Genomic DNA, 25,067 nt, shown 5'->3' on the forward strand with positions numbered 1-25,067 from the left:
ATCCTCTCCCTTAACAAGTACAAGTCCTTATTTAGAGAACAAATGATTATGCTACCTTTGCATGGTCAGGATACTGCGGCCATTTAACAGTTGTCACTGGCCAGGCAGTGCCTCTTAATACTAGTTATGCTAGAGGTGATGTTTTTGGCAAACAGACAGGGTTTGCGTTTGCCAAGTTCTTTTTACTTTTTTTAATCTTTCCTTGAGTACCTGCCTGTGTTGGATTAACAGTGTTTAATAAATAATTTAATGTTGAGTTGTATTTATTTACTGTTAATTATCAGTATATTATTAGTTACTGATGTAAACTTATGCAAGGAGAAATACTTCTTGTGGCTCATAATAACATTATTACCTCTGTCGGTCAATAGATTAGTCTAGTACAAATCTAGGAGTTGGTTTGCTTGTTATTGGTATTAAAGTTATTGTTGAGCTTGAACACTTTCTTAATTGGTGGCTGCTTTTAAGCCAACTATGGTTGTTGTCTTTACTCTCTAGATAAGATTGTATCCATTTCTAAAAAGCTGTACCTATTTAGATAACATTGTAAAATACATTAAAATTTGTAATTATTTTGGTAATTTTTAAAGTTGAACTGAAATTCTTTTCCTGGACAACCAGCTATCACCAGGCTCGTTAGGTTTGTCACCTCTACTTATAAATCTTTTATTTTGCTACATAGATGAGTTTGTTCTAATAAACTGTTCATAAGTAGCTCGTCTGGTTTCACCAATATTTAACTTAAGTTCTTTGTTAGATGTTCCCTAGTTAAATCGTTATGCGAAAGTTACAAGGGGTAAACTTTGCTTTTTGTTACTTTTAATGCTTTTTTCATCATTCCAATACCTTCTGTATAGCGCCAGAGGATACTTTAAATTTCTATCCCCTATACTTTAAATGTTGAGTGAATGTTTTATTTAGTCTGCTTATATTAGTAGATATGGGGAGAGGTGTTGGGCTAGATTTCATTCAGAGTATTCATAAATTATGAAATCTAGGTGTAAACTAGGTGCTTTATTTAAGCTACGCTTTGATTTATCCAAGCTCACTTTCCAGTATGCTTGTTAGGACTTGTCTCCTCTTGTATGATTAGTATTTGCTAATAGATTATAGGAAATTATTATAATACTTGACGAGGGTGATGGGCAGTGTGTGCATGCTTCATGGCCTTATTCAATTAAGCACTCTATTCTTAATTTACTACTAAATCCTCCTTTGGTTTTTAGTTTTCATAATTCGTGTGTGAGAAATATATCCTTGAAACAAAAATGTAGCCCATTTCTTCCCATCCTATAGGTTACACCTTGACCTAACATTTTTATGTATGATAATTATGCTTACTTTTATTCTTTTTTAGAGTTTGTTAAAGATGGTGGTAATATAGACTGAATTAGCAAGGGTTGGTGAGGTTTATCGGCGTTTATCGATTATAAAACAGGCTCCTCTGGAAGGGTGGGAAGCACAGCCCAGTCCTCTGAGTTTTAAGCTGTTGCTAGTAGAACTCTGGCAAATAATTTTGTTCTTGTAGTTATTTGGGTTTAGGGCTAAGCATAGTGGGGTATCTAATCCCAGTTTGGGTCTTAGCTGTCCTGTAGTCAGGAAATACTAAAGTCACCTTCGTAGTCTATTTTAGTTATGGCTTTTGATGGCTTAGTCAAAATTTAACTTCATTTTATATCACTCTTTAACACACTTTACACCGAGTTTCTATTAATTTGGGTTAATTATATGACCACGGTGGCTGGCAGAAAATTTACCAACCCTAGTTAACATAACTTAGCCGAACTTTCGTTTATGGCTTAATTTTTATCACTGCTGTTTCCCATGGGGTGTGGTTAAGCAAGGCGTTATGAGCTACTCATATTAGCGTGCTTGATGCCTGCTCCTTTTAATCTTAATGATTTAGAGGGCATTCTCACTGGGGCACAGATGCTTACATGTGAATTTTATTAAAAATTAATAGAAAGGCTGGGACCACACCTATGTGTTTATGGACTTGGTAAACTCATCTGGGCATTTTCAGTGCCTTGCTTTAGATTTTAAGCTACACTAACAAGCTGTTTTTACATAGTGAAGTAATATGTATATGGTTGGTTTATGTTGGATTTAGTGTTAAAATTTTGATAAAAGTGGTCTATATAAATGGTAAATATCTAAGTAGTTGATTGGTATGATTGGGGTTTATTTTCTAGGTCTATCTAATTCTGAGCATTCAGTTCATGTTTATTGAGTAGATGGCTAAGTTCTATGTATTTATATGTTTTTGCCTTGTTTTGGGGGTTTGGCAAGGCATTATAGGCATGTAGAGCATGGGATGTAGAGTGGGGGGGTAAAGACGGTTTGTTAAACAAGTTATTCATCGTTTACTGCATGTGTGTGTGTACGTCCATGTACGTGTGTGTATGTGTGTCCGTAATTTCCTTATGGCCTGTAACCATTGATTGAATAACACCTTATGGTTGATGCTGTTGGTAAGTAATATTCAATTAAAGTCCAGCTACAATTTATTTGACTGTGTTAAGGCCTCAGATGGCCATAGCTGAGTCACAGCATCCCTTTAAAAATTAAAAATTAGCAAATGCATGAAATCACAGTTATGTGTAAGCATGGGCTGATTAGTTGTTGGTCTGACGAAATGTCTTATTTAAGAGGAAAGAGTGGGCTCTTTCAGGTGAGATGGCCCTGAAGTGAGAACCACTTGTCTGATAAAGTTCATTAGTAGAAACCGCCACAAGTTATGGACCCGGAGCGAGAAGAGGGACACCCCAAGCGGGTTGATGGTTTCACACATCCTGCTGGTTACACTTGTGATCTATTGGATATGGTACACATGTTGACTAGAATTGATTTGACTTAATGTGCTATGTACTGTCAATAAGATAATGTACATGCTTATAAGCATGGGGTAAATAATGTACGATTGTACATATAATGTACTGTGTACTGTCAGTAAGATAATGTCCGTGCTTGTAAGCATGGGGTAAATAATGCACATTATACATATAATGCATTATGTACGATATGGTATTAGGTACATATTAATGTGGTAGTGCATATATGCACAAAATACATAGTAGTTTATGATAAAAAGGGGTTATTTTAATACTGACATGGTACTTCATAATCTTGTAAATGTCCCATAACAAAGTTTCAGGGAATGGTTTAAGTAGAAATTCAGTTTTGGAGGCTGATGGTAGATCTGGAGCTTCTTCCTTGAGTCTTAGGGAGAGAATGTGATTCTCCTTTTCTGGTTTACAAGACCAGGGTAATAGATATACTACAAACACTCAGATTATTTTCAGCGATGCTGGTTACTGACATTAGTACCCAAATTAAAAAGAAATATAAACTAGATGCTAGCTGTCCAGTAGTACTGAAGGGGTATTCCAATTCATGTTAGTGTTAACAGGTCTGCTACTAGTCCTCAAAATAGGTATTGGCTGAGAGATCGAAATATTATGCTTTAGAGGTCAAAATGTCATGCTCTGTTGTCTAGATATATGGAGCATTGGGATGAGTGCTAGAACTAAGACTGAAAAGATTAGGGCCAGTACTCCTCCTAGTTTATTGGGGATTGATTGCAGGACTGCATATGCAAATAGGAAGTACCAGTCTGGCTTGATATGGGTGGTGTTTTCAGAGGGTTTGCTGGGGTGTAGTTATCAGGGTCTCTTAATAAATCGGGTGAAAATACCACTAACATTATTAGTACTAGAACTAGTAATAAGGCACCTCGACGTCTCTGGTTGTATCGTAGGGGTGAAATGGAAGTTTGTTACGTCAGATGAAATTCCCGTGGGGTTTTAGATCCTGTTTCGTGAAGGAATAGTAAGGGGACAGCTGTTAGTGCTGCAGTAATGAATGGGGGAATAAAATGGAAAGCAAAGAAGCATGTAAGAGTTGCTTTATCTACTGAAAAGCCACCTCAGATTCATTTGACAAGGCTTGTGCCGATATATGGAATTGCTGAGAGGAGATTAGTAATAACTGTTGCCCCTCAGAATATTTGTTCTCAAGGTAAGACATAGCCTATAAATACTGTGGCTATGACTGTAAATAATAAGATGATTCCAGTGTTTCATGTTTCTAAAAAAGTATAGGATCCATAATAGAAGCCTCATCCTATGTGAATAAATAGGCAAATAAAAAATATGGATGCTCCATTTGCATGTAGGTATCGGATAACTCACCCATAGTTTACATCTCGGCAGATACGTGTTACCGATGAGAAAGCGGTTATTATGTCTGATGTGTAATGTATTGCTAGGAATAAGCCTGTTAAGATTTGTAATACTAAACAAATGGAACCGAGATCTCATCATGGTGAAATGTTAGATGGGGCTGGAAGATCAATAAATGCACTGTTAATAATTTTTATTAATGGGTGTGATTTTCGGATGTTGGTCATTAGTGTTCTTATAGTTGAATAACAACGGTGATTTTTCACGTCATTGGCCATGTAAGAATAATAATAACATACACTGTATTTATTTTAAGTACTATTTTTGTAATTAGTTTGGTGGGGTTTTCTTCAAAACCTTTGCCTAGGGCTTCCCTGGTGGCGCAGTTGTTGAGAATCCGCCTGCCGATGCAGGGGACACGGGTTCGTGCCCCGGTCCAGGAAGATCCCACATGCCACGGAGCGGCTGGGCCCATGAGCCATGGCCGCTGGGCCTGCGTGTCCGGAGCCTGTGCTCCGCAACGGGAGAGGCCAAAACAGTGAGAGGCCCGTGTACCGCAACAAAAAACAAAAAACAACAAAAAAAAGATCTATTAAAAATAAATAAATAAATAATAAATCCAGTAAATGGTTTTTAAAAAGTGGGCAGGGCTTCCCTGGTGGCACGGTGGTTGAGAGTCCACCTGCCAATGCAGGGGACACGGGTTCGTGCCCCGGTCCGGGAAGATCCCACGTGCCGCGGAGCGGCTGGGCCCGTGAGCCATGGCCGCTGAGCCTGCGCGTCCAGAGCCTGTGCTCTGCAACGGGAGAGGCCACAACAGTGAGAGGCCCGCGTACAGCAAAACAAAAAAACAAACAAACAAAAAAAACCTTTGCCTATTTATGGTGGACTTGGGTTGATTGTGGGTGGTGGTGTTTGTTGGTTGTGGGGCTGTGTTGAATTTTGGTGGCTCGTTTTTGGGTTTAATAGTATTTTTGATTTATTTAGGGGGGATGTTGGTAGTGTTTGGTTATACAACAGCTATAGCTACTGAGCAGTATCCTGAGGTTTGAGTTTCTAAGAAGACTGTTTTAGGTATATTTCTTTCAGGGTTGATAATATAATTTTCAATGGTATTTTATGTTTTAAAAGATGAGGAAGTGGAGATTGTATTTCAAGTTTAACAGGCTAGAGGATTGAGTGATTTATAATACAGGTGCTTCTGGATTTTTTAGTGAAGAAGCTATAGGAATTGTGGCGTTGTATAGTTATTGTGCTTGATTAGTAACTGTCACTGGTTGGTCATTGCCTATTGGTGTTTTAGTTATTATAGAGGTTACTCATGGTAATTAAATAGAACTATGCTTAGGGTGAGGGTAAAGAGGAATGAGAGAAAATATAGTTTGATTAGGCCTTTTTGGTCTGATACTAGTGTAGAAAATTTTATTTGAATGAGGGAGGTAGTTTTTGGTAAAATACATTCTAGTTAGATTAAATCTAGGAGGGATGATGCTGATATGCTTCTTCCCATATCTAGAGTTACACTATAACAATCATTGATCTCATATGTAACTATATATCATCATTTTATCAGAGGCTCAGTCACACATTTGGTAATGCAAGAAACAACAATTTTGTAAAACAGGCAATATAAAAAATAACATAGCTAGCAGTATTAGTAAGGTCATACATAAAAATTTAAGTCAAGAACTTCCATTAGGTGCAGCCCAGTATATCCCAGTTCATCTGACTTAGTCTGTTGTGTACCAATTCTTATCTTGAAGGGACAGTATATATTGGCATTGTCCATAAGGCACCCAGCCCAATTTCCTAGTGTTACTAGGCTGGTTATCCCTAGTTCAGTTTAATTTCCCCAACATAAGAGAGCCTTTAAATTTAAATGACCATAGCCTGGTGTTAACCTTCCGGTTGCAGATCATGGAGCATCTGATCTTCATCCAAGGATAGATTACTGAGTTAAGCTTCAGAAACAAATTTAGAGTGTCCTTTTAATAATTCAATTAAACTTTGCAACAATATAACAGCAAGGAACTATCTGAGAAGTGAGTCTTAGTGAATACAGACCTCAATAAACAGAATTAGAATTTGATATCCACTGAAATGTCTCTTTCTCCCCAAAATTACCCTCATTTTTATCAGATATATCCAAATCAAGATTAATTTGTCTGCAAATTAAGTTTGATAAAAGGCCTCCCAAGGCCAGGAAAGCTATGCCAGGGCCTGTCACAGATTTTGCCTTATAGATTTAGGTGAGTCCCTCCCTTTTTGAGGTCCGCAAAATAACTTGAGATTCCTGCACCTGTTAGGAGGTGGCTTTACTAATTTATCTTAGACAGCTGCTGGGAACCTAAGAGTTTGCAATCTCTGGAGGGATCAGGTAGAAAGAAAAGAGAAGTGTTTCAATTCTGCTTACAAAGGTACAATTTACCAAATTGCTACAAGTCATAATTAGTTTGAGGGGGTTTCTCTATATCTGGAAAACACAGATTAAAAGCTAGTAATGTTTCAGACAGAAACCATAAAAATTATAACCACGTTCATCAGTTTACTCAATCCTATGTAACTAATCCTTTTTGTTAACAGTTTCCATTAGACTGTTAAAAATATCTTACCTGGGATTTCCCCTGCGGTCCAGTGGTTAAGACGCCAAGGGTTCCATCCCTGGTCGGGGAACTAAGATCCCACATGCCTCACGGTGCAGCCAAAAATTAAATAAGTAAGTAAGTAAGTAAGTAAGTAAATAAATAAATAAATAAATAAAACAAAGACATAAATAAAATAGCTACTCAAAAAAAAAGAAGTCTTACCTAGTTTAGTAGTATGATTTAAAAGTTATCAGAAACCTGTACTTGTCTAAAGCCCTTTCTGGGAATCTTCTTGAAGATGAAGCAGTTTTGCAAAGCATCAGTTTAACTGTCTGTGAATGACAAAAAGTCTTAAAAAGGCAAGGTTAAAGATCTAATTACAATGTTTTTGACAAAGACGCTTAACCAAGTTTCTGTCACATACAACATTTTAAGATAACTAATATTATAACAATACCAGGACATATCCAAATTTCAGAAACTTTATATAATTTCTAGAATGTGTATATTAATAATATTTATCCATACAGTATATTCTAAGTAGGTTTATCACTAGTGTGATAATGCTCTCCATGTAATTTAACATACCAAATAATACTAGTTAAATATTTCTCTCTGAAATGCCTCAGAGACCCTCTAAAGTGTCCCAAAGTTAGCTGGAGGTCAAAAGAACTTTAATTAAAATTTGGTATTTGGGAAGTTTGTCAAAAGGTCTCAAAACACTTAGTCAAATAAGATCATAGGTCATTGTGAGATAATGCTTACTCCTTAACCAAAGTTACAAGAGATCTCAAAAGCAAATACAGATCACTTAAAGGCACGGAAACTCACACAATCTGTTATCAAAAGCAGCATTCCAAGGAAACTTTGTCCTCTTACTAAAGAGAGAAAACCAGATCCAGTCTTGTACCAGCCTGCTTTTAATAACAAAATTCACTTAATTGACTGTACTCTACACCTAGCCAATCCTGACCATCCACAAACCCTCCATCACTTTCTGTATCCATATTAGTCTGCCCCCCCATTCTCTTCTCCACTGAGAAACAATCAGCTCTAAGACAGACTCACTTTCTTTTCCTTTAATAAAGTGCAATTCCATTCTCATACCTTCTTCAAGGCAAACACACATCCTACTTTCCTGCTGTACACTGAAATGCTTCCTTTATTATTTCTATTAGCTTTAATTACATGGTTAAATTAGAGCCCTCAACTCTTAAAAACCTTAATTTCTAGTGAAAACTAAGAGGTAAGCAATTATGAACTTTTTTTTTTTTTGGTTGCACTGGGTCTTAGTTGCAGCAGGCGGGCTCCTTAGTTGTGGCATGCTGGCTCCTTAGTTGTGGCATGTGAACTCTTAGTTGCGGCATGCATGTGGGATCTAGTTCCCTGATCAGGGATCGAACCTGGGCCCCCTGCATTGGGAACGTGGCATCCTAACCACTGCACCACCAGGGAAGTCCCAGCAATTATGAACTTTTACATTAGCATTCTGTAGATTCGTAAACATAAATACTAGTGATAATTTCTAAAAACATTTGCTTTCTTATAGAGAACATCTCAGGGTGGCACCAAACATATTCATTAATAGTCCTAAATACATTTAGTTTCTCTGTTTAGTAATTGATGTCTCAGTATCTTATTTTATTTGGGAACCACCTAGCTATTCAATAAACTTCCATCACTTAATTTAGAACAACTCTAAATTTCAAGTATATTTCCAAGTATCTGGAGAGATTATTCTCAAGTAGACATTCCTAAAATATAATTATTCCTAAAAAGTTCACCCAGAAGCTCTGATCTCACTTGTATTTAATTCCCTTAAAAAATTTCATCACACCAAGTTATTTTCCTTGTTGACAAATTTACAACAGATATAATAAGATCTTATTTGACTTCTATTAAACCTAGGTACAATAAAGGTATTATACTTAATGTTGATGACAAAGACATGTCTATTTAAATTAACAAACTTAAACTAAGTTTAATACCAGATATTAATTTAATACTGAATATTTCCCAGTTTACATGAACCTGAAATTAATTCTGGCCAGTTACCTTCTGTATTTTTGAAAATTTATATAAGCGCTAAATTTCCTTTAAGCCAATTAAATAGAGCTCATTAAAAAATTAGTTTTGGTAGTAACATCCAAAGGTAAGGACATATATATAACGCACACAGATATATAGACAAACACAACCAGAGATCTCAAAGCTTCATTTTCTAAACTTAGTTATGAATCAGGTATTATAAAACTCACTAGTTTATAAATAATGGTTGGAATAAGTAAAATTTAGAAAGCTTTCCTTCCACATTGTTTTTTTTTCCCTTCAATCTCAGGAATTAGAGATGATCTAGATAAGACAAGTGATCCTGAGAGCAAAAAAGCAAGTTCTCCCAGAAGGAGTTGTTCCTTCAGGGTCAGAATTCTGAAAAGACGTTTTACTAAGCTTCCCTTTTCTAACTGTATATGCAAAAAGAACCAGTTTTGGAATTTTCAAGAGTTTCACCTAAACCAGTTTTCTCTGGAGTCTAAAGAATATTCTGGCCACACAGTGTTATAATAGAATATCATCTTTTTCTTAGTCATAGGCTCATAGCTAAAATCTTTCCAGTCAGACAGAATTCTCCCAAGAGGGCTCTGCAGTGGAACAGAACCAGAATTTCCCATTTCATAAGGCAGAATGGCCATCACAAATCGCAACACAGAACACAGAGTACAAAACACACATAGGCACGGCTGTCCTAATCAGACACTCCCTTAAATGCAAGATTGCAGTCTCTCAGAAAACCTCCTACAGAGACAGAGAACTTCAGATCCGAGTACTGACGAACAGAGTAAATGGAAATATCTCAGGTCTTCAGAGATTTCAAAGGGAGGAAAGGAGGGCAGTTTGAAAGAAGAGGGGAAGGGCTGGGGGGACAAAAGGGGTGGCCTTACGGACATCTTCTCCACCTGCAGACGCCCAGGCGTTACGGGACTTTTCTCTGGGCTTCCAGGAAGGGAGGACAGGAACTCAGCCCCACCAGAAACCAGATACCAGATAATTCAAGTTCTCTGCCCACCAGAGGTGATCAGGCCCTGGCGCTCAGACAACTGAAGCCCTTCAGCCAGACTCCTGCATCCAGAAGAAAGGAGGGTAGGATAGGAGGGGGTGAGAAGAGGAAGGGGAGAGGGAAAGGCAAAGAGGTCAGCAACGTCTCTTGTTCCTTACCTGGGCGGGGCACTCTGGCCAGTCATCTGTGTCAGGAGGAGATCAGGGACAAGAGGGTCCCAGTGGTGGCCTCTGGGTCTGGTCCGTCAGTAGGTGAGCTGGTGCCTGAGCAGTCAGGATGTCAGTCGTGGTGAAGAAGAGATTCCACCAGAGTCGCCAGCTGTTGCAGGAAGGGAGACCCCTTCCAGGGCCCGAGAGTGGGCTCTCGAGTTGTTAGGGAACCATTAACCAAAACCACCCGCCTTGGCCAGGCACGATGATAGCCTCTTGCCTGAGGTGTCTCACAACAGGAGGTCCTGAAAAAGAACAGGGTGCTGCTGGTGAAAACTAACCGGGAGGATTTGGGAGGGGCCAAAAGAGGGCAGAGACAACCAGCCTCCCAGAATCCTTTGCGCTGGGGTCCATCTTGGCTGAGAGATGCGCGCGCCACCAGGAAGGACCCCGAGTCAGATGATGGGCCAAGCAAGATGCTTGGCCAGAGACAACCTGGAAACTAACGCCATCACCATAAAACCTGAGACTGTGAGCCATGTGGCAGAGCAGTTCTCCTGGGTTCCCTGACCCTCCTGCTCTCTGCCCGGGCGCCCCCTTCCCAATAAAGTCTTTCACTGTGTCAGCACATGTGCCTCCTCGGACAATTCATTTCCGAGTGTTAGAGAAGAGCCCACTCTCGGGCCCTGGAAGGGGTTCCCCTTCCTGCAACAGTGGGAGGTTGGGTGGAAGAGGGCCTTGACCTTGATCACGGCCTGTGTGTGAAGGGTGGGCTGCCATAGGTTTGGGATGCCCATAGGACATCAGGTCCCACAGTCCAGTTGGCAGTGGTGGAGTCAGGGGAAGGGGCAAAGCTGAAGCCCCTTGGCATGGAGCTGATATCGAAAGCCATGGTGTTGGGTGAGCCCACCTAGGGGAAGGAGGACCGAGCCGAGGACTTGGGTCCAGGCACTAGAATACAGGCAGGAAGAGGAGGAGGACGTGCCCAGGAGAGAGGAGGCTGGCCCACCTGCCACGCCTGGACTTGCTCTTCTGCCTTAATCGTCTTCTGATCTTCAGGGGATGGAGCCACAGCCCATCTGGAAACAGGTGGGTTCATCCGGAGCCAGCCTGGGGTCCCCCACCCGGACATCCAGTTCCACTTCCTCCCTTCCCAGGTGATCGACCATGGGCGGGTCCCCCCACAGCAGGAGGCTTACCAGGTGAGCAGGTCGTCTCCCCACTACAGCAGGGCCTCCAGGGTGGGCGGCCCAGAAGGCGATGCCCTGCTCTCCAGCTGCCCAGAGTGTCTGAGAGGAGGGAAGGGGGGTGGGGAGCGAGAGGCAGAGTGAAGCAGACTGCGTGGTGCACAGCAAGGCCACACCTGCACCCAGCTCGGGGCAGCTGCACCGGGTCCTGAGTACTAGAAATGGACAATGAAGCTGGCTCTGCCCAGGGACCGCCAGCCCCTGAACATGAGCCATCAGGTAATAAAGCCAGGAAGCAGGAGAGAGGGACTGAGGTGGTTTTGATGCCTTTTGTGTGTGTTGGGGGTGGGGTTGGTAAGATGCAGGTAGATTTTTAAATGTATCTGCTCTTAATTGACTCTGGGTGTTGAGTCCCAGGGACCACAGGAAACCCAGGGCCTCTCTAAATGACTAAGCTGGGGGGTTAACAGGGGTCACCACCTCTCTGGGCTCTTCCAGGTGCATGTGGGGACCATGAGGGGCACGAGCGTGGGCTGGCTCAAACTGAGAAGTGCCAACCCCCATGACCACCCTGTGATCCAACCCAACTACTTGTCAACAGGTAATTCAGCCACCTTTGTCTCTCCCAGACCTGGGCTTGTTTGGTCGTTGACGGATTGACTGAATGAATGAATGCCTTTATGGGGTTCATATGTGTCCCTGAATCTCACCCCTGGACCCCATTTTTGAGACACAAGTCACATTCTGTCCTCCCTCCGCCCCATTATCCTGGGCTGTAAACGTGCACGTGTTGCTATGTAGTGCCCTCGGTCACTTGAACTAACTCTGACACACCATTTTACACAGTAGGCAGGATTTGCAGCTTCCAGAACAATCTACCAAGAGACGCAAGGAGATCTGGCTGTGTATAGGTAGCTCACAGAACATTTTTCTAACTGTTCCTGTGAGTATCTTCTAAAAGCAAATTACACTCCTGGGCCTGCCTCTATATGCACAGCAAAACTGCACAGTCCCCACTGGGCAGGTTTTGCCCAATAATACTCACGCTGTGGCAGAGGCAGGACGTGTAGTCTTATCTCTATTTTATAGATAAGAAAATGCAGATCCCCGATTTAAACGTAGGGCCTCTGGGGCAAGCTGTGTCCGTCTAGGATGCTGTCTGTCTGGGCTTCATGGGACTCTGCTTGGTTGCACTGTAACTGCTGATGGGTAGGTGACAGGCAACCTGGTGGCTTGGACCTCCATGTCCCTGAACCATGTCCCCTTGGGCAGCTTCTTGAGCCTCTCCCAGTGGAGAATCTTCCAGCGAGGCCAGCATGGTAAGAGGAGGCATCTAACCTGTTTCTTCTCCTTGACAGAAACTGACATCGATGACTTCCGTCGGTGTGTGAGGCTGACCAGAGAAATTTTTGCACAGAAAGCTCTGGCACCGTTCCGGGGGAAGGAGCTCCAGCCAGGAAGCCACGTCCAGTCGGATAAGGAGATAGACGCCTTTGTGCGGGCAAAGGCAGACAGCGCCTACCACCCATCGTGCACCTGCAAGATGGGCCAGCCCTCCGACCCCATGGCAGTGGTGGACCCGCAGACCAGGGTCCTCGGGGTGGAAAACCTCAGGGTGGTCGACGCTTCCATCATGCCCAGTGTGGTCAGCGGCAACCTAAACGCCCCCACCATCATGATCGCAGAGAAGGCAGCCGACATCATCAAGGGGCGGCCAGCTCTCTGGGATGAGGCTGTCCCTGTCTACAAGCCCAGGACCCTGGCCACCCAGCGCTGAGGCTGTCCCTGAGTAAGAAGGCTCAGCACAGCCCTTGGCGCCAAATGTGCTTTCTTGGATCTCTCTAGAATGTTACAGTTTGATGGCCAAGAATTGGATAATTTAAGAAATGAAACCAGTATTGGTCAGTGAATCGGGTTCTTTCTTCCCAGCATGTCCCTGGGGGCCCTCTGGGGAAGGCCGGCATTCTGGCTGGGGCCCCTCCTCCCTGCCTCCTGGTAGGACAGCAGAGGGGATGGGAGGCCGGTGGAGAATGGGTAACTCTGGCCAGATCCTTGTCTTGTGTTCTGTGGCGCTCTCCAACGCAGGGTCCTGCTGTGTTCCTGGGCCCTGATAGGACTTGAGGAAAGTGGTTCTCTCCCAGGCTCCCTCTGGAGGCAAGCCCGTCCAAGAGCAGGGTGCTTGCACAGAGGCCGGGGCATCCTCCCCCTCAGGCTGAAAGCTGCAGCGGAGGCCGAGAGTCCCACAGGAGTTAGGGAGCGTGGAGCTCAGCTGGGATGTGTGCACAAGCCTCCAGTGTCCAGAGGGAAAGCTGCCTGCTGGAAGAAACAGGCTTCTCCTTTCTCTGCCGCTTCCTGATTTCACTCCCAGAGTAGGCAGGAACTGGTGCTCAGTTGGGTCCCTCTGAGGGGCTTGCAGCCCACCTCTCTGATGCTCTGGTTCTTATTAACACCATCAGCCCGATGAGAGGAATTCTGGGACTTTTTCCAGGACTCAGAAGTCTGCAGGGTCTTTTCACTACCATGGGTTTCAGGGTTCAGCATTTTTAAAGATTTTCCTGTTGCCAGGAAACCTAGAAACCCAGAGCAGACCTGCATCCCTGGCCCGTTCCATGCAAAGCCTCCCTCTCAGCCTGGGGAGATGGAGGGCTCAGCAGTGGCCACGGCTGGCTAATTCGCATTCTCCAGACGTCCACAGCAACAGACCAGGCGGGAGCCAGACTGACGGAAAAAGCAGTCAAGTAAAACTGTGATCCTGATCCTGTAAAAAAATGCAGTTGAGTGAAAGAAAAATAAATTGGCAAAGATTTGAGTTTGGTGGGGGGAAACAGATACAAAGTAACATTTTTAAGACAGCTCTCTGATCTTTAAACTTCTTATAATTCAATAATGCAATCCCGTAACTTAATCTTTGAACTGAGACTGTCATTATCCAGACTGTCTCTACAAGGTAATGAAAACTTGAATGCATTTTGGATTGATTTTTCTGATGATATCCAAAAGCCACTGTCTACGGCGAGAAAGAATGGAAGTGCTATATGGAAACCTGTCGTGCTGGACCCAGAATCAGGAGGGGAGGAAAATGGAACATTCCTGGCTTCACCCTGGATCACAGTGGATTGAGGTGCCTTGGAGGCCCAACAGCTGCAACTTAACATTCCTGAGAAAGATTTCCAGGAGGGTGGAAAGCAGAAAGCCATCACACCATCCTTCCTTTAAAAATCTTTAAGCAAATCTTGTTTCATCTTACCTGTATCTTGCTTTATTTTTGGTTCCAACGGAGGGTCAAGAAAGAAAATTCTACATCTGCCAACAGATGTCTTTCTCCTAGAGAGGTCCCCACCTGCCCACAGGCCTCCTCTGGGTCTAGGAGCTGCCTGCGGGGGCGAAGGAACAGTAGGAGTGCAGGTGCCAACCCCCTGCTCTGAGGGCCACGAAGTGACACAGCAGGTGTGCGGGGGGGGGGGTCCCAGGCCTGAGTGTGACTGCGCTGACCTCCTCTGGCACCGGTATGGCAGGTGACATGGCCATTCAGTTCGGTCACCTCTGCATACTGTGGTGCGCTCGGCCTCTGAGACGGTGGCTGACGCGCTAGTGTGCGTGTGTCGATGGGCAAAGCAAAGTGTGTAAGGGGAGCCTGTACGGTGGATGGCACCCAGGCCCCTCTCCCGCCCTTGCTACGGGGCCTCGTTCCATGCGATCACATGACACTGCCACACACACACACACACACACACACACACACACACACACACACACACACGTTTCAAAGGAGAAGAGCATGAGTGTCACGTATATCCAGGACCCAACAGAAAACTGCGATTGGAGTTCAGACCCAGGACAGAATATTCTGATCTGAGGCGGTTCCTCCCTCGAGCCCTGACAGCTGAGTGCCATGGCCACGTGGGCAGGGTGGAGCCACTGGCCCGTGTCCTAACCTGAAGGCTCTGAAGGGTCCACCACCACGAAGGAAGCTCCGACCTCAGAAAGAGAGGGAAGCCAGAGAGGGGAGGAAAGTGCAAACTGGAATTGGGGAGGATGAGCCATAGTCTGGCAGCCCGAGGGGCATGGAGACCAGCCGGTGCTCAGCCTCTTGAAGAACCAGGAAGACGTCGTTTAAGTCCCTTAGCAAAAAGCCTGCAGTACTCCCCAAAAGGAAAAACATACATTTCCAAAACTGGTTGAAAAAGCATAACAGAAAGCTGCAAATGTGCCTAGTGGTCAGAACACTGACCCCTCTGAAGAAGCCAGTGTTTAAGCTGCTGCATCAGCAGAGGGTTCTTCCTGGTAGAATAAGAGCCAGAACATACAGCTAGAGGAGCAGCCTGCCCGCAGGTGACCAGGAAAGGGCAGGTCCCGGAGGTGGGACTCTGGCGCCTTAACGTACGGCCTTGTGCGGCCCTCGTGCAGGCTGCAGGAGCCATTTCCACAAATTCAAATAGAGTCTTCTCTCCAGCCAAACCGTTTTCCTCCTCCCAAAGGTCATTTCAGATTTCCACTGCACGACTTACCATCAGATCAAATACCTAGGTGCCTTTCTCTTAAAAACCAGAAAAAACACATACCCTTCTCCGCTGGCCCCGTCTTGAGACTCAGCCTCCCATCGCATCTCTTGCCACTGTCCCCACAGGGCGCCCTCACAGCCATTCTGGCTCTCGTTCTCTGGTTAGAAGCAAGGGCCCCAGGCCTGCTCCTCTTCCTCGCCTGCCTTCCTAGGTCCCCAGTAGGGAAGGAATATCATTTTAGAGAAGTAAAAACTTTTTTTGAACAAATGAAGGCCATAGCTAGAGTCTGTTTTTGAGTCGGGGAGGCTAGTAAAGGAGTTGGAACTCTGTGTGTGATGTTAACCAGTTTTCAGGACAAACTGACCACCCAGCATAACAGTAAAAACCTTTGCAGGAAAACAGGCAATGGGCAAAGACACTTAGGACTGCAAAACATAAACAACACAGAATAAACTGCTCTGGTTTCTCTCACAAGCGTGGCATCAGCCGTAAAGTGGGTTCATCAGGCAGGTTAAGCCCATCCTGCACTGGAGAAGCTTCTGGGGCCTTTGCAACCCACCCTTCCCAGCCACTGGCTGATTCTGAAACATCTCAGAATCAGGCTGGGAGGTGCTGCGTGGCCCAGCCGTCTGGATGGAAATCACAGAGACCATTTTAACGAGGTTCTTGCTGCCATTTCTGTTTTGTGATATTATGGAAAACACAAGATGAAAGAAACTAAATGTACTATTCCTGGGGACACAACAAAATGACTTTTTTTTAGGGAGTGGGAGGGGAACTAAAAAGGAGAGACATTTAATCTTAAAAGATTCCTGAAAGAAAAAAACCATGCTCTACAACTTCAAATTTTTCTTCCAAAGAAAAATTTAATGTTAGATGAGCAGTCGAAGCAGGCTTAATGCAGACAGATATTAGGAGTGGTGCAGCCTGTAAAAATGCCGGTTAAGTGCTGACTAGAAAAGATCACCGACTATACCAGAAAACTGAGTCCTGTTACAGCAGTTTTGGACTGATGATGGTAAGCCAAGCCACACAGTAAGAAAGACCGATGCTCGGTGGAGAGACACAGAGTCTGAGATGACGGTGACAGTGGGTTAGCCCTTTAGGAGAAACAGGGCTCTCTGCAGCTGGCCTTAATTTACCGTCGGCCTGAGGATAAGAAAAAAGAAGGCGCCAAGAGGCTAAGAAAAAAATCTACATAATTACAGAAGTGCCCTCACAGAGTACCTGCCCCTCCCGAAGCTCGCACTGGCGAACGCCAGCTCTTTGCGAGAGCTCCCAAGTACAATAAAATTATTACACAGTTTTATTCTGAAGATCATTTTGCATTTTAATAAAAAAGAATTTACGTCAGGAAATAGTCATTTACAAACCTTGAAGTGTTTTTGCCTGGATCTGGAGTAAGAATGTCTTAAGAAGAGGTTTGTAAGGTCTTCATAACAAAGTGTTATTTACAAAAAAAAAAAACCAAAACATTAACAGGTTATGTAATATTTAAAAACTTTGAACCAAAAATCGCTACCAGTCTTTTTGACTGCAGGGAATCCCTGCCAAGGTAACTTGACAAAGTCGGCATAATTCTGTGAACAGAAAAGGAAGCCTTGATGGGTCTAATGATCCAAAAGTGGGTTTTCATTGAGAAGTACAATTGGAGTGTGAGTGCATTCTAATGAAAACTTCAGCCCTCATTCAGTTGCATATAAAAGCCCTCAAAGAGAACACACAGTACAGCAATGTTTTGTAAAAAGGCAATACGATTTGTACAGAGCCCGACGTCTAGTCCTATCGATCATCCTTTGCCCCCTCTGTCCCCAGCACTCCTTATTTCTTTCCTAAGACAAGCAGCCTTACCAGTCCCCAGGGGACAACAGCAGAAGGACTTCATTCACCTGTGCGATTATTTCTGCGCCGGAAATGTCCTGTGGGGGCAGCTGAGAAAACGACAACTATGAATGCCACCGGGTCAGAGTAACCAGCTCGACCTAGGCTGCAGTGTGCTCATCGGAGAGTTACTAAAGCAAAACAAAAGACAGCTGCAACCCATGGTGGATCAGGAGGTGCAACATCAAATCACAGAACCCCTGCCCAAAAAAAGACTGCAAATAGTCATCTGGTATCTCTTGTGTAAAGACAGATTTATAGTGACTCAAAATAGTTTAGAAAAATCTCTGTAGTGCCAAGTTCTTTTGAACTTAAAATTTTACCCCCAAAAGATTTCCACTGGATAGATGAGAATTGGCTCTATTTCTTCTACTTCTGTATAGCCCGAGTAAAAATACTAATAGTTTCTAGATTTGAGTGGGGAACTACAATTATTAGGACCCATGGATATTGCTGCATTTCAAATACGGTACAGTAATTACAAAATATAGACCATCTCTTTACAAATACAAATTATAGTATATTACAAGTCATATACAGTAAATCTAGAATTTTTAAACAAACTAGCGTATCTAAGTTTACCTGGTTGCGAGTGCATTATTATTCCAGTTTACAGTTGCCCTTTGCCTGACAGTCAGAAACCGACCGTCGGAGTGATGCTCTCTCCTGTAAACTGGCGTCACGTCACAGAAAACCCCGTTTACAGGGTCCCGCTCCCCTCTCAGGATGACGGCTGGTAGGTAGGTCCTGACTTACACACTGTATTTCAGAAGAGCCGAACAGGAATCAGGAAGCAGTGTGTTTTTGGGGGGAAAAGGGTTTAAAAATGGATACGCTGGGCCCAGTGAACGTCTGATATGCTAGACCGATGGCTGAGGTAATGACATAGGTATGGTGATCGTCATCACCTTGAAACCTTCCCCCCCATGCCCGCGGGTGGCGGGCCAGCACTCTGGACAAGCGGGCAGGGCTTGTCCGACCTCCTCGCTGGTCCTCTCCAGGAGGGCTGGACCTGCTCTTGCCCACAGCTGGGGCTGAGCATGTGGGCGCAGCTGTCCCCTACCAGATTTATGGCTTCCTTGAGGCATGACGTCACTTGTACAAAAGTCTAAATTGAATAGGGACTCCACACTAGTGCCTAAATTTTCCTAACTACGAGGCACTTTTCCCCTGGCCCTCCGGCGCCCCACCTGAGGCCAGAGCCAGTCGGCCACTCCCTGGGGGCTACAGGGTGGTGATGCAAATCATTTCATCTGCCAGGTCCTCCTCATCCCTCCCGGGGTCTGGCTCCTCGTCGCTGTAGCCGGGCCCGAAGTCCTGGAGCTCGTAGTCCTGCCGGTGTGAGACGGGCCCCACGTCCCCATTGGCCCGGGGATGCACGTTCCCGTTCAGCAGGTTGCTGGCTGCACTCTCCATCTCGTCGATGGTTAGGTCACAGGCATCGGCGATTTCGTGTTTTGTCGCTGACACGAATTTTGGGTCCCTTGCATACCGTCCTAAGCCTTCAGATATCAGAACCTGTACAGGAAAGAGGATCTGTGGCATGAATGCAAAAGGACAGAAAAAGCACCTCAAGCAGTGACTGTATGATGTGCTCTTGGGACTCGGCCAATCATGTCTGCTAGACCCCATACGTGGTAACTAAGAGGGAAGGTGAATGGCTTTGAAAATCTGAAGGACCTCAAACACAGCATGTGGCCCAATAAGAGTGCAACCCACTGGGGACAGATGTTTCAGTATAAGCTAGTCATATTTGCAGGAACAACACACACAATCCTAGGTACAGCTACCTGATGAAACCCGGCCGGGGTGCTGTTTTTATATTCATGCTTTAAGTACCATCCTTGCTGCTAAGAAGTGGGCGGTGTCCAGGTTCAGAAGCCAGGCATCCGGGCTCCGGAGCCTGCCTGCCCTCAGAACCACCACCCGTTCCTGCTGCACGCGGTTCTCCCCAGTTCCGCCCTCCCGTGCAGACTCCGTGGCCACACTCACTGCCTCCACCAAGCTGTCTGCGCTCCTCTGCTTGTCGCTGTTTTTGTTGTGGAAGCTGCTGGGGACGGTCAGGCTGGCTGGTGTGAACGTCCGATAGGAGACGCCGGGCTCATCCGTGTACCACGAGCTGCGGTGCAGGGACGGTAGGCTGCCGTTGACCTGGTCTGAGGCCTCCGACCGCTCAACCTGGATCAGCGGGGTGTAGCACGGCGTCCAGTCCCTGTACGACGGGGTCGCTGGCGGGGTGGCCCACGACCGGGTGGAGTGGCTCGGCGAGTACTTCTGGGCTTTACTGGAATCTAGACCGGCGACTGCCATGATCTGAGGAGAAAGAGGAAGTGGGGAGACCAGAGGTCCTCAGAGGTCCCGGCCTCGGGCCCCCTCACAACAGACCAGGCTGGGGCTTCCCGGGTGGTGCAGTGGTTGAGAGTCCGCCTGCCGATGCAGGGGACACGGGTTCGTGCCCCGGTCCAGAAGGATCCCACATGCTGCAGAGCAGCTGGGCCCGTGAGCCACGGCCGCTGAGCCTGCGCGTCCAGAGCCTGTGCTCCGCAACGGGACACAGCAGGGAGAGGCCACAGCAGTGAGAGGCCCGCATACTGCAAAAAAAAAAACCCCAAAACAAAAAAAAAACAGACCAGCCTGGAGGCGCTGTTTTACAGGGGCTTCAGAAGGACACAGCACACTGAGTAATTCAATGAATTGGCCGTAAAAACTTGGCTTTCTAGCAGACCGTGTTTTCTTTTCCCCCAAATGCATAATATATTTCCTGTGACTCTTCCCAGGTAGGAATCAGTTGTTGGTGAAATTGCTTAGAAGCATGAAGAAACAGAGAAGACACACAAGCTGTGGGGTATGAACACGCCACCCGGTTCACTCCGGGTTTGAATAGGGAAGTGCGTTCAGAGCAAGCTGACGGCACCCAGCGCTCGTAGGGAAACAGGCTGGTTCTCTTTAGGGCAACTCATCCCGCGGCCAGCACTCTGCTCAGGAAGCACCAGGTACAAGCCTGCTTCTTCCACCTCCAGAGATGCCATGGCAGGTCTGCCCTGGCATCCCACTCTGCAGAGGGGGACGGTGAGGCCGGGTTTATGAACAGCACAGGCCTGTGGCCAAATCGGAAGCCAGGACCGCCTGGGGGAGGCAGGGCAGGGCAGCAGGGGACAGGGCACTGTCACGCACAAGCCCACAAAGACCTCCATGCCTACTTGGTGTGTGGCATGCGATGGCCAGGGCCTTCCAGGGCCTCCATCCACAACAAAGCAGCACAGAAAACTTAACATAAAAAATGGAAGGCAGTGGACTTCGTTGGTGGTCCAGTGGTTAAGACTGTGCGTTACAAACGCAGGGGGGCCCAGGTTCGATCCCTGGTCAGGGAACTAGATCCCGCCCGCCGCAACTAAGATCCAGCATGCTGCAACTATGACCCGGCACAGCCAAATAAATAAACAATTTTTTTAAAAAAAAGGAAGGCAGAAAGGCAAAAGGTTGGCAGACCTGAACAGAAACTCTGAAATGGACGCTCAGGGTAAGAAGCATACCATACCATGTGTGCTCCCACCTGACCCAGACACACACAGACACAAGAGGACAGCATCCCTGATGTGCTCTTTTCAGGAAGACAAAGTACCATACCCTTGTCCTGGAGGCAAAGCCCCGCAGGCCCTCCAGGCCCTGGGCTCCCTCCTGTCCGGCCGCCCTGACAGGCCGGTCTCCCTGGACTACACTCCCGTTGCAGGCAGGTCGGAGGCTCACACACTCTCATGACCCCAGGGCCCAGCCCCCAGAGGGCTTCGTAAATGACGGGACAACCTCTCAGAGCCAAGGGCAGCACCGATTGTTCAGGGTCAGTCAAGCGGCAGCCACTCCCTGCAGTGTGGCTTGTCCCAGGCCCTGCCTTCAGTGCCGAGGAAGGGTGTGTGCAGCTAGGCTGAGAGCCCGGCTCTGGAAGCTGGCAGCCTGGGACTCAAATGCCAGCTCGGCCACTCACCTCCTGTGTGAGCTCAGGGATGTCACCTTCCCTCTGTGATGCTTGCTCATCCCTAGAACAGGGTTCATGATAGTTTCTGTTTGGCGAGGTTGTCACAGGACTGAACCAGTGTTTGTGAAGGGTCCCCCTTCCCTCCAGTGCTGGCAGCCGATGGGGACGGGGTGCCCATCGGCCCTGGGGGCAGGGCCGGGTGTGCCGGCTCACCTGTTGCTGCATCAGGTGCAGAGGCAGGGCCGTGCGGTGAAGGAAGGCGGGGGATGGCGGGACCTCCTCCTGGCTGCTGTGCCGGCGCAGGCACTCGAAGTTGAAGGAGGATCTCCGGGGGGCTGAGAAGTTAAATCACACCGTGCAGCTGTGAATCTGGCCATCAGGGCCCCGGGGCTCTGGGGTCAGGGCAGCCCCCTGGACATTCAGCAGGGGACCCAGGAGGAAGCAAGCAAGGCATCCAAGAAAAAGCATTGGGCACGGGGCGGTGGGGGCGGGGGCGGTGTCTCAGAACTTTGGGAGGGAGGAAGAAGCAGCCCAACTAAGGGATGTTTTCAAAAGAGCAAGTCAATTTCTCCTCCCTGCCACGCCTGTTCTCAGGGGGAGGAGCTAGAAGCAGCCAAAGGGTGGCTGTTCTGACCCTAGGCCCCTGTCCCTGCACCTGGTGTGGACACAGCATTCCGGGTCAAGTACACGACGTCGTTCTAGAATCCCAGAGATGCTTGCTGACCGCCCCGTTCTCACCTTCCAGACATCCTGAGTGTCACTGGGGGCTGGAGCATCATGCTGGTGCTCCTGTGTTATGTTTACACTTCTGTTTGCTACCTGCCCTAATAGCTCAACCAGGTAATAAGCAGATCCTTTTGTGGGGAAAGACTCAGCTTCCCTAGCCCTGAAGACAGAACAAACAAGAAAGGATACCTTGAACTTTAAAAAATGCGGTTGGCTGCCCTGTTAACAGCCACTTTGAATAGAGGCTTATAAACAGGTCGAGTGATGACAAGATGAACCAACACTCGTGGCTTCACAGGGCACCAGGCCTGGGAGATGAGTCTGAATTCTGGGCCCTGAACACAGGCCAGAGGCCTCCCCAGGACACCTCCCCTCAGGCGCTGCCGCCGTGGAGCTGCCTCGGCAGCCTTACTGGTGGCCTGCAAGGCAGCGCTGAGTCGCCTCAACAGTCCTTTCTTGAACTCTGCTTTCTAAGCTCACGGGGCATTTCTCATGCCCCGGCAACACTCCACACACCCCTAATTCCTGCACTGGAAAACTGCAGGGACCAGCCTGGGGAGGCCCCCGGCACCCCGGGACTGCACACGATGCTGCAGAGCCCGTTCTCTGGGGGCCAGGCTCCAAAAGTGCACGGAGACCAGACCGAGCCCTTGCCGGCCACTGCCCGACACGGAGGGACCAGACAGACAACGAACCCTGTTTCGTGGGCCCAACGCACACCGTGGGGCCTGCTGGGCCTCCTCCTCCAGTTGCCGACATGGGACACGGACACCTGTCATCCGCATCAGACAGCCTTCCCTCCACGCGCCACGCGGGACCGAACTTAAGTGTTCTAAGAAGAGGACGGGCTCCCTGGTCAGCACCACCTCTCGGACCCTCCTAGGGTCAGATGGTGGGGCCAGAGGATGGAGCCAGGAAAGGAGAACCACCACCGCTGTCATTCAGGCAGCACCTTTCAGCTTTGAAAGTGGATCCTCTCTTTTCTCTGCACCACCGTCTCTAATGGGGGAAGTAATCCCGCTGTGGCTGAGAACACAGGGGCTCTGTGGTCTCCCTGCCTGAGGTCTGACTGGATGGGCAGCAAAGCAAATAAGATGCATTTAATTTATTCACCCTTAAAAATAAGGAGGGCAGCCACTCTTGCCCGCTCAGGGTCCTTGATTCACAGAGGCGGCACCTGCGAATGGTGATTATCGTGGCCACCAAAGGGAGACAGGGAGGTCACAGGAGGGCAGTGGAACTCACAGGGCCAGGGGCCTCTGTCCAGCCTCGCCTGCGTGTGCGTCACCTGGTACTGATGGACCCCAGAACTGCTCTGTTTAGCAGCTTCTGTTTGGGGCTGTGAAATTAAATATTAACCATGGAAATGGGTCTGATTACACTTCCCAGCAGGGCTATGACAGCTAGAGAGAGATAGGACCTGGGCACCACCCAACTGCACTTGTTACTGTGCACTAGATGGCAGACTCAGAGCCGCTGTGTCTTGGTTATTTTTGGTTACTGATTAGAGTCCTACCCCAAAATATGCCTCATTCTTCAGAAACGCCAGAAGTAGATATTCTTTAACCAGCATCAAAATGTGCACGTGTCCAAAATCAAACTACCCAGCCAGGAACTGGCAGGGGCCACTGCTGTGTTTCCTTCCCTGGCTCAAGTTCCTCACTGTGGGTGACCCAGATCTCCTGGTGGCACCATTGATGCCAGATGCACACGAAAACCAGGTCAGGGAGCAGCCAGCCCCTGCCCCTTCTCTGCGGGAGGGGATTCCTTGGCCCCAGGATGGGAGCGCCTACCCTAGAGGTCACCACCAAGGCCACAACCTACCATGAGCAGAGAGCACTGGCAGACCAAGGTAAAGGTGGGAGAGAGGAGGAAGGATGGATACCAAGAACCCCCAGGTACTCCTCATGGGCCTTGGTAAGAGGCCTGGGCTCAAGTCCACTCTGTGCCTGGGCCCATCCTCCGCCCTCTAAGGGGTCACCGCCCCATCTAGGGAGTGGGACTATCAACACCATGGTGCATGTCTTGCCTACCTGTCAGGGAAGATCCCAAGCTCAAAGGCAGTGATGAGGCGCACTGAAAACCCCTCATCAGGTGCTACATACCGTGCAGCTGTGGGGCCTCACACTGTCTCCCTCTGTTCTCAGCAGGAAGCGCTTTAAGCCCTACCACGTGGCACACAGATGAGAAAGAAAGCCAACAGCATCTCCAACTAGGGGGCTGGTCTCGAGGACTGGAGGCCCCCAACGTGGCAGGACCACGTCCGTCACCACCCCCAGGCTGGGGCAGGGGGAGAGGCACGCTGCGCTCTGTGAGCCTTGCTCCCAAACAAAAAATCTGGCCTCACATGTTGGGGTGGGAGGGAGCAGGCGTCTCCTTGGAGACCTCCGGGAATCATAGCAAACAGGTGAGTCATCATCCTCCGAGAAGCTTTGCGGGTGATGGTAGCCTCGAGGCCGCTCGAAGTCCAAGCTGCTGCCTGGGTATCGGTTATAGTAGCCACAGCTGTAGCTTTGCCTGGTGATTGAAAAGGCCAGAAGAGAGAGCAAGGAACACATGAGAGCCTAATTAACAAGCCCACATCACAGTCCTCTCCCCACCGCCTTGGACACAGTAGAACAAGGCAGCCCTCAGCTCCATGGAAAATTCTAGATGGAGGGCAAGGGCTGCTACAGGAAGGTTCAGGATGGCAGACCTGCGATGAGTGAGGTGCTGATGTTTTCCCTCCCTGGGGCAGCCTCAGACCCCGGTCAGATGTGGACTGCAGATGCCCTGCAAGCTTGACTATCACCCGCTCGCTTCCTCCCGAGGGTCTGCCCTCGGCCAGG

General features: G+C 47.3%; 2 protein-coding genes across 2 annotated transcripts in view; one reads left to right on the forward strand and one right to left on the reverse strand.

Annotated features, from left to right (window-relative positions):
* CHDH (choline dehydrogenase) overlaps positions 1-16,395 on the forward strand; it is a 72,882-nt gene extending 56,487 nt beyond the window's left edge. The window contains exons 6-8 of the mRNA XM_082638775.1: positions 11,030-11,172; positions 11,656-11,758; positions 12,516-16,395. Coding sequence (XP_082494901.1) covers positions 11,030-11,172; positions 11,656-11,758; positions 12,516-12,934 — 665 coding nt within the window. The 3' untranslated portion in view covers positions 12,935-16,395. The remainder of the gene's footprint in view (positions 1-11,029; positions 11,173-11,655; positions 11,759-12,515) is intronic.
* The window catches only part of CACNA1D (calcium voltage-gated channel subunit alpha1 D), a 321,680-nt gene continuing 313,005 nt past the window's right edge, over positions 16,393-25,067 (reverse strand). Inside the window, exons 43-46 of the mRNA XM_082638784.1 lie at positions 24,587-24,756; positions 21,727-21,848; positions 19,533-19,853; positions 16,393-19,058 (exon numbers count right to left, since the gene is read on the reverse strand). Of these exons, the coding sequence (XP_082494910.1) occupies positions 18,765-19,058; positions 19,533-19,853; positions 21,727-21,848; positions 24,587-24,756 (907 nt within the window). The 3' untranslated portion in view covers positions 16,393-18,764. The remainder of the gene's footprint in view (positions 19,059-19,532; positions 19,854-21,726; positions 21,849-24,586; positions 24,757-25,067) is intronic.

The sequence above is a fragment of the Mesoplodon mirus genome, assembly GCF_964341445.2.
Source record: "Mesoplodon mirus genome assembly, chromosome: 12".
NCBI classification, from domain to species: Eukaryota; Metazoa; Chordata; class Mammalia; order Artiodactyla; family Ziphiidae; genus Mesoplodon; species Mesoplodon mirus.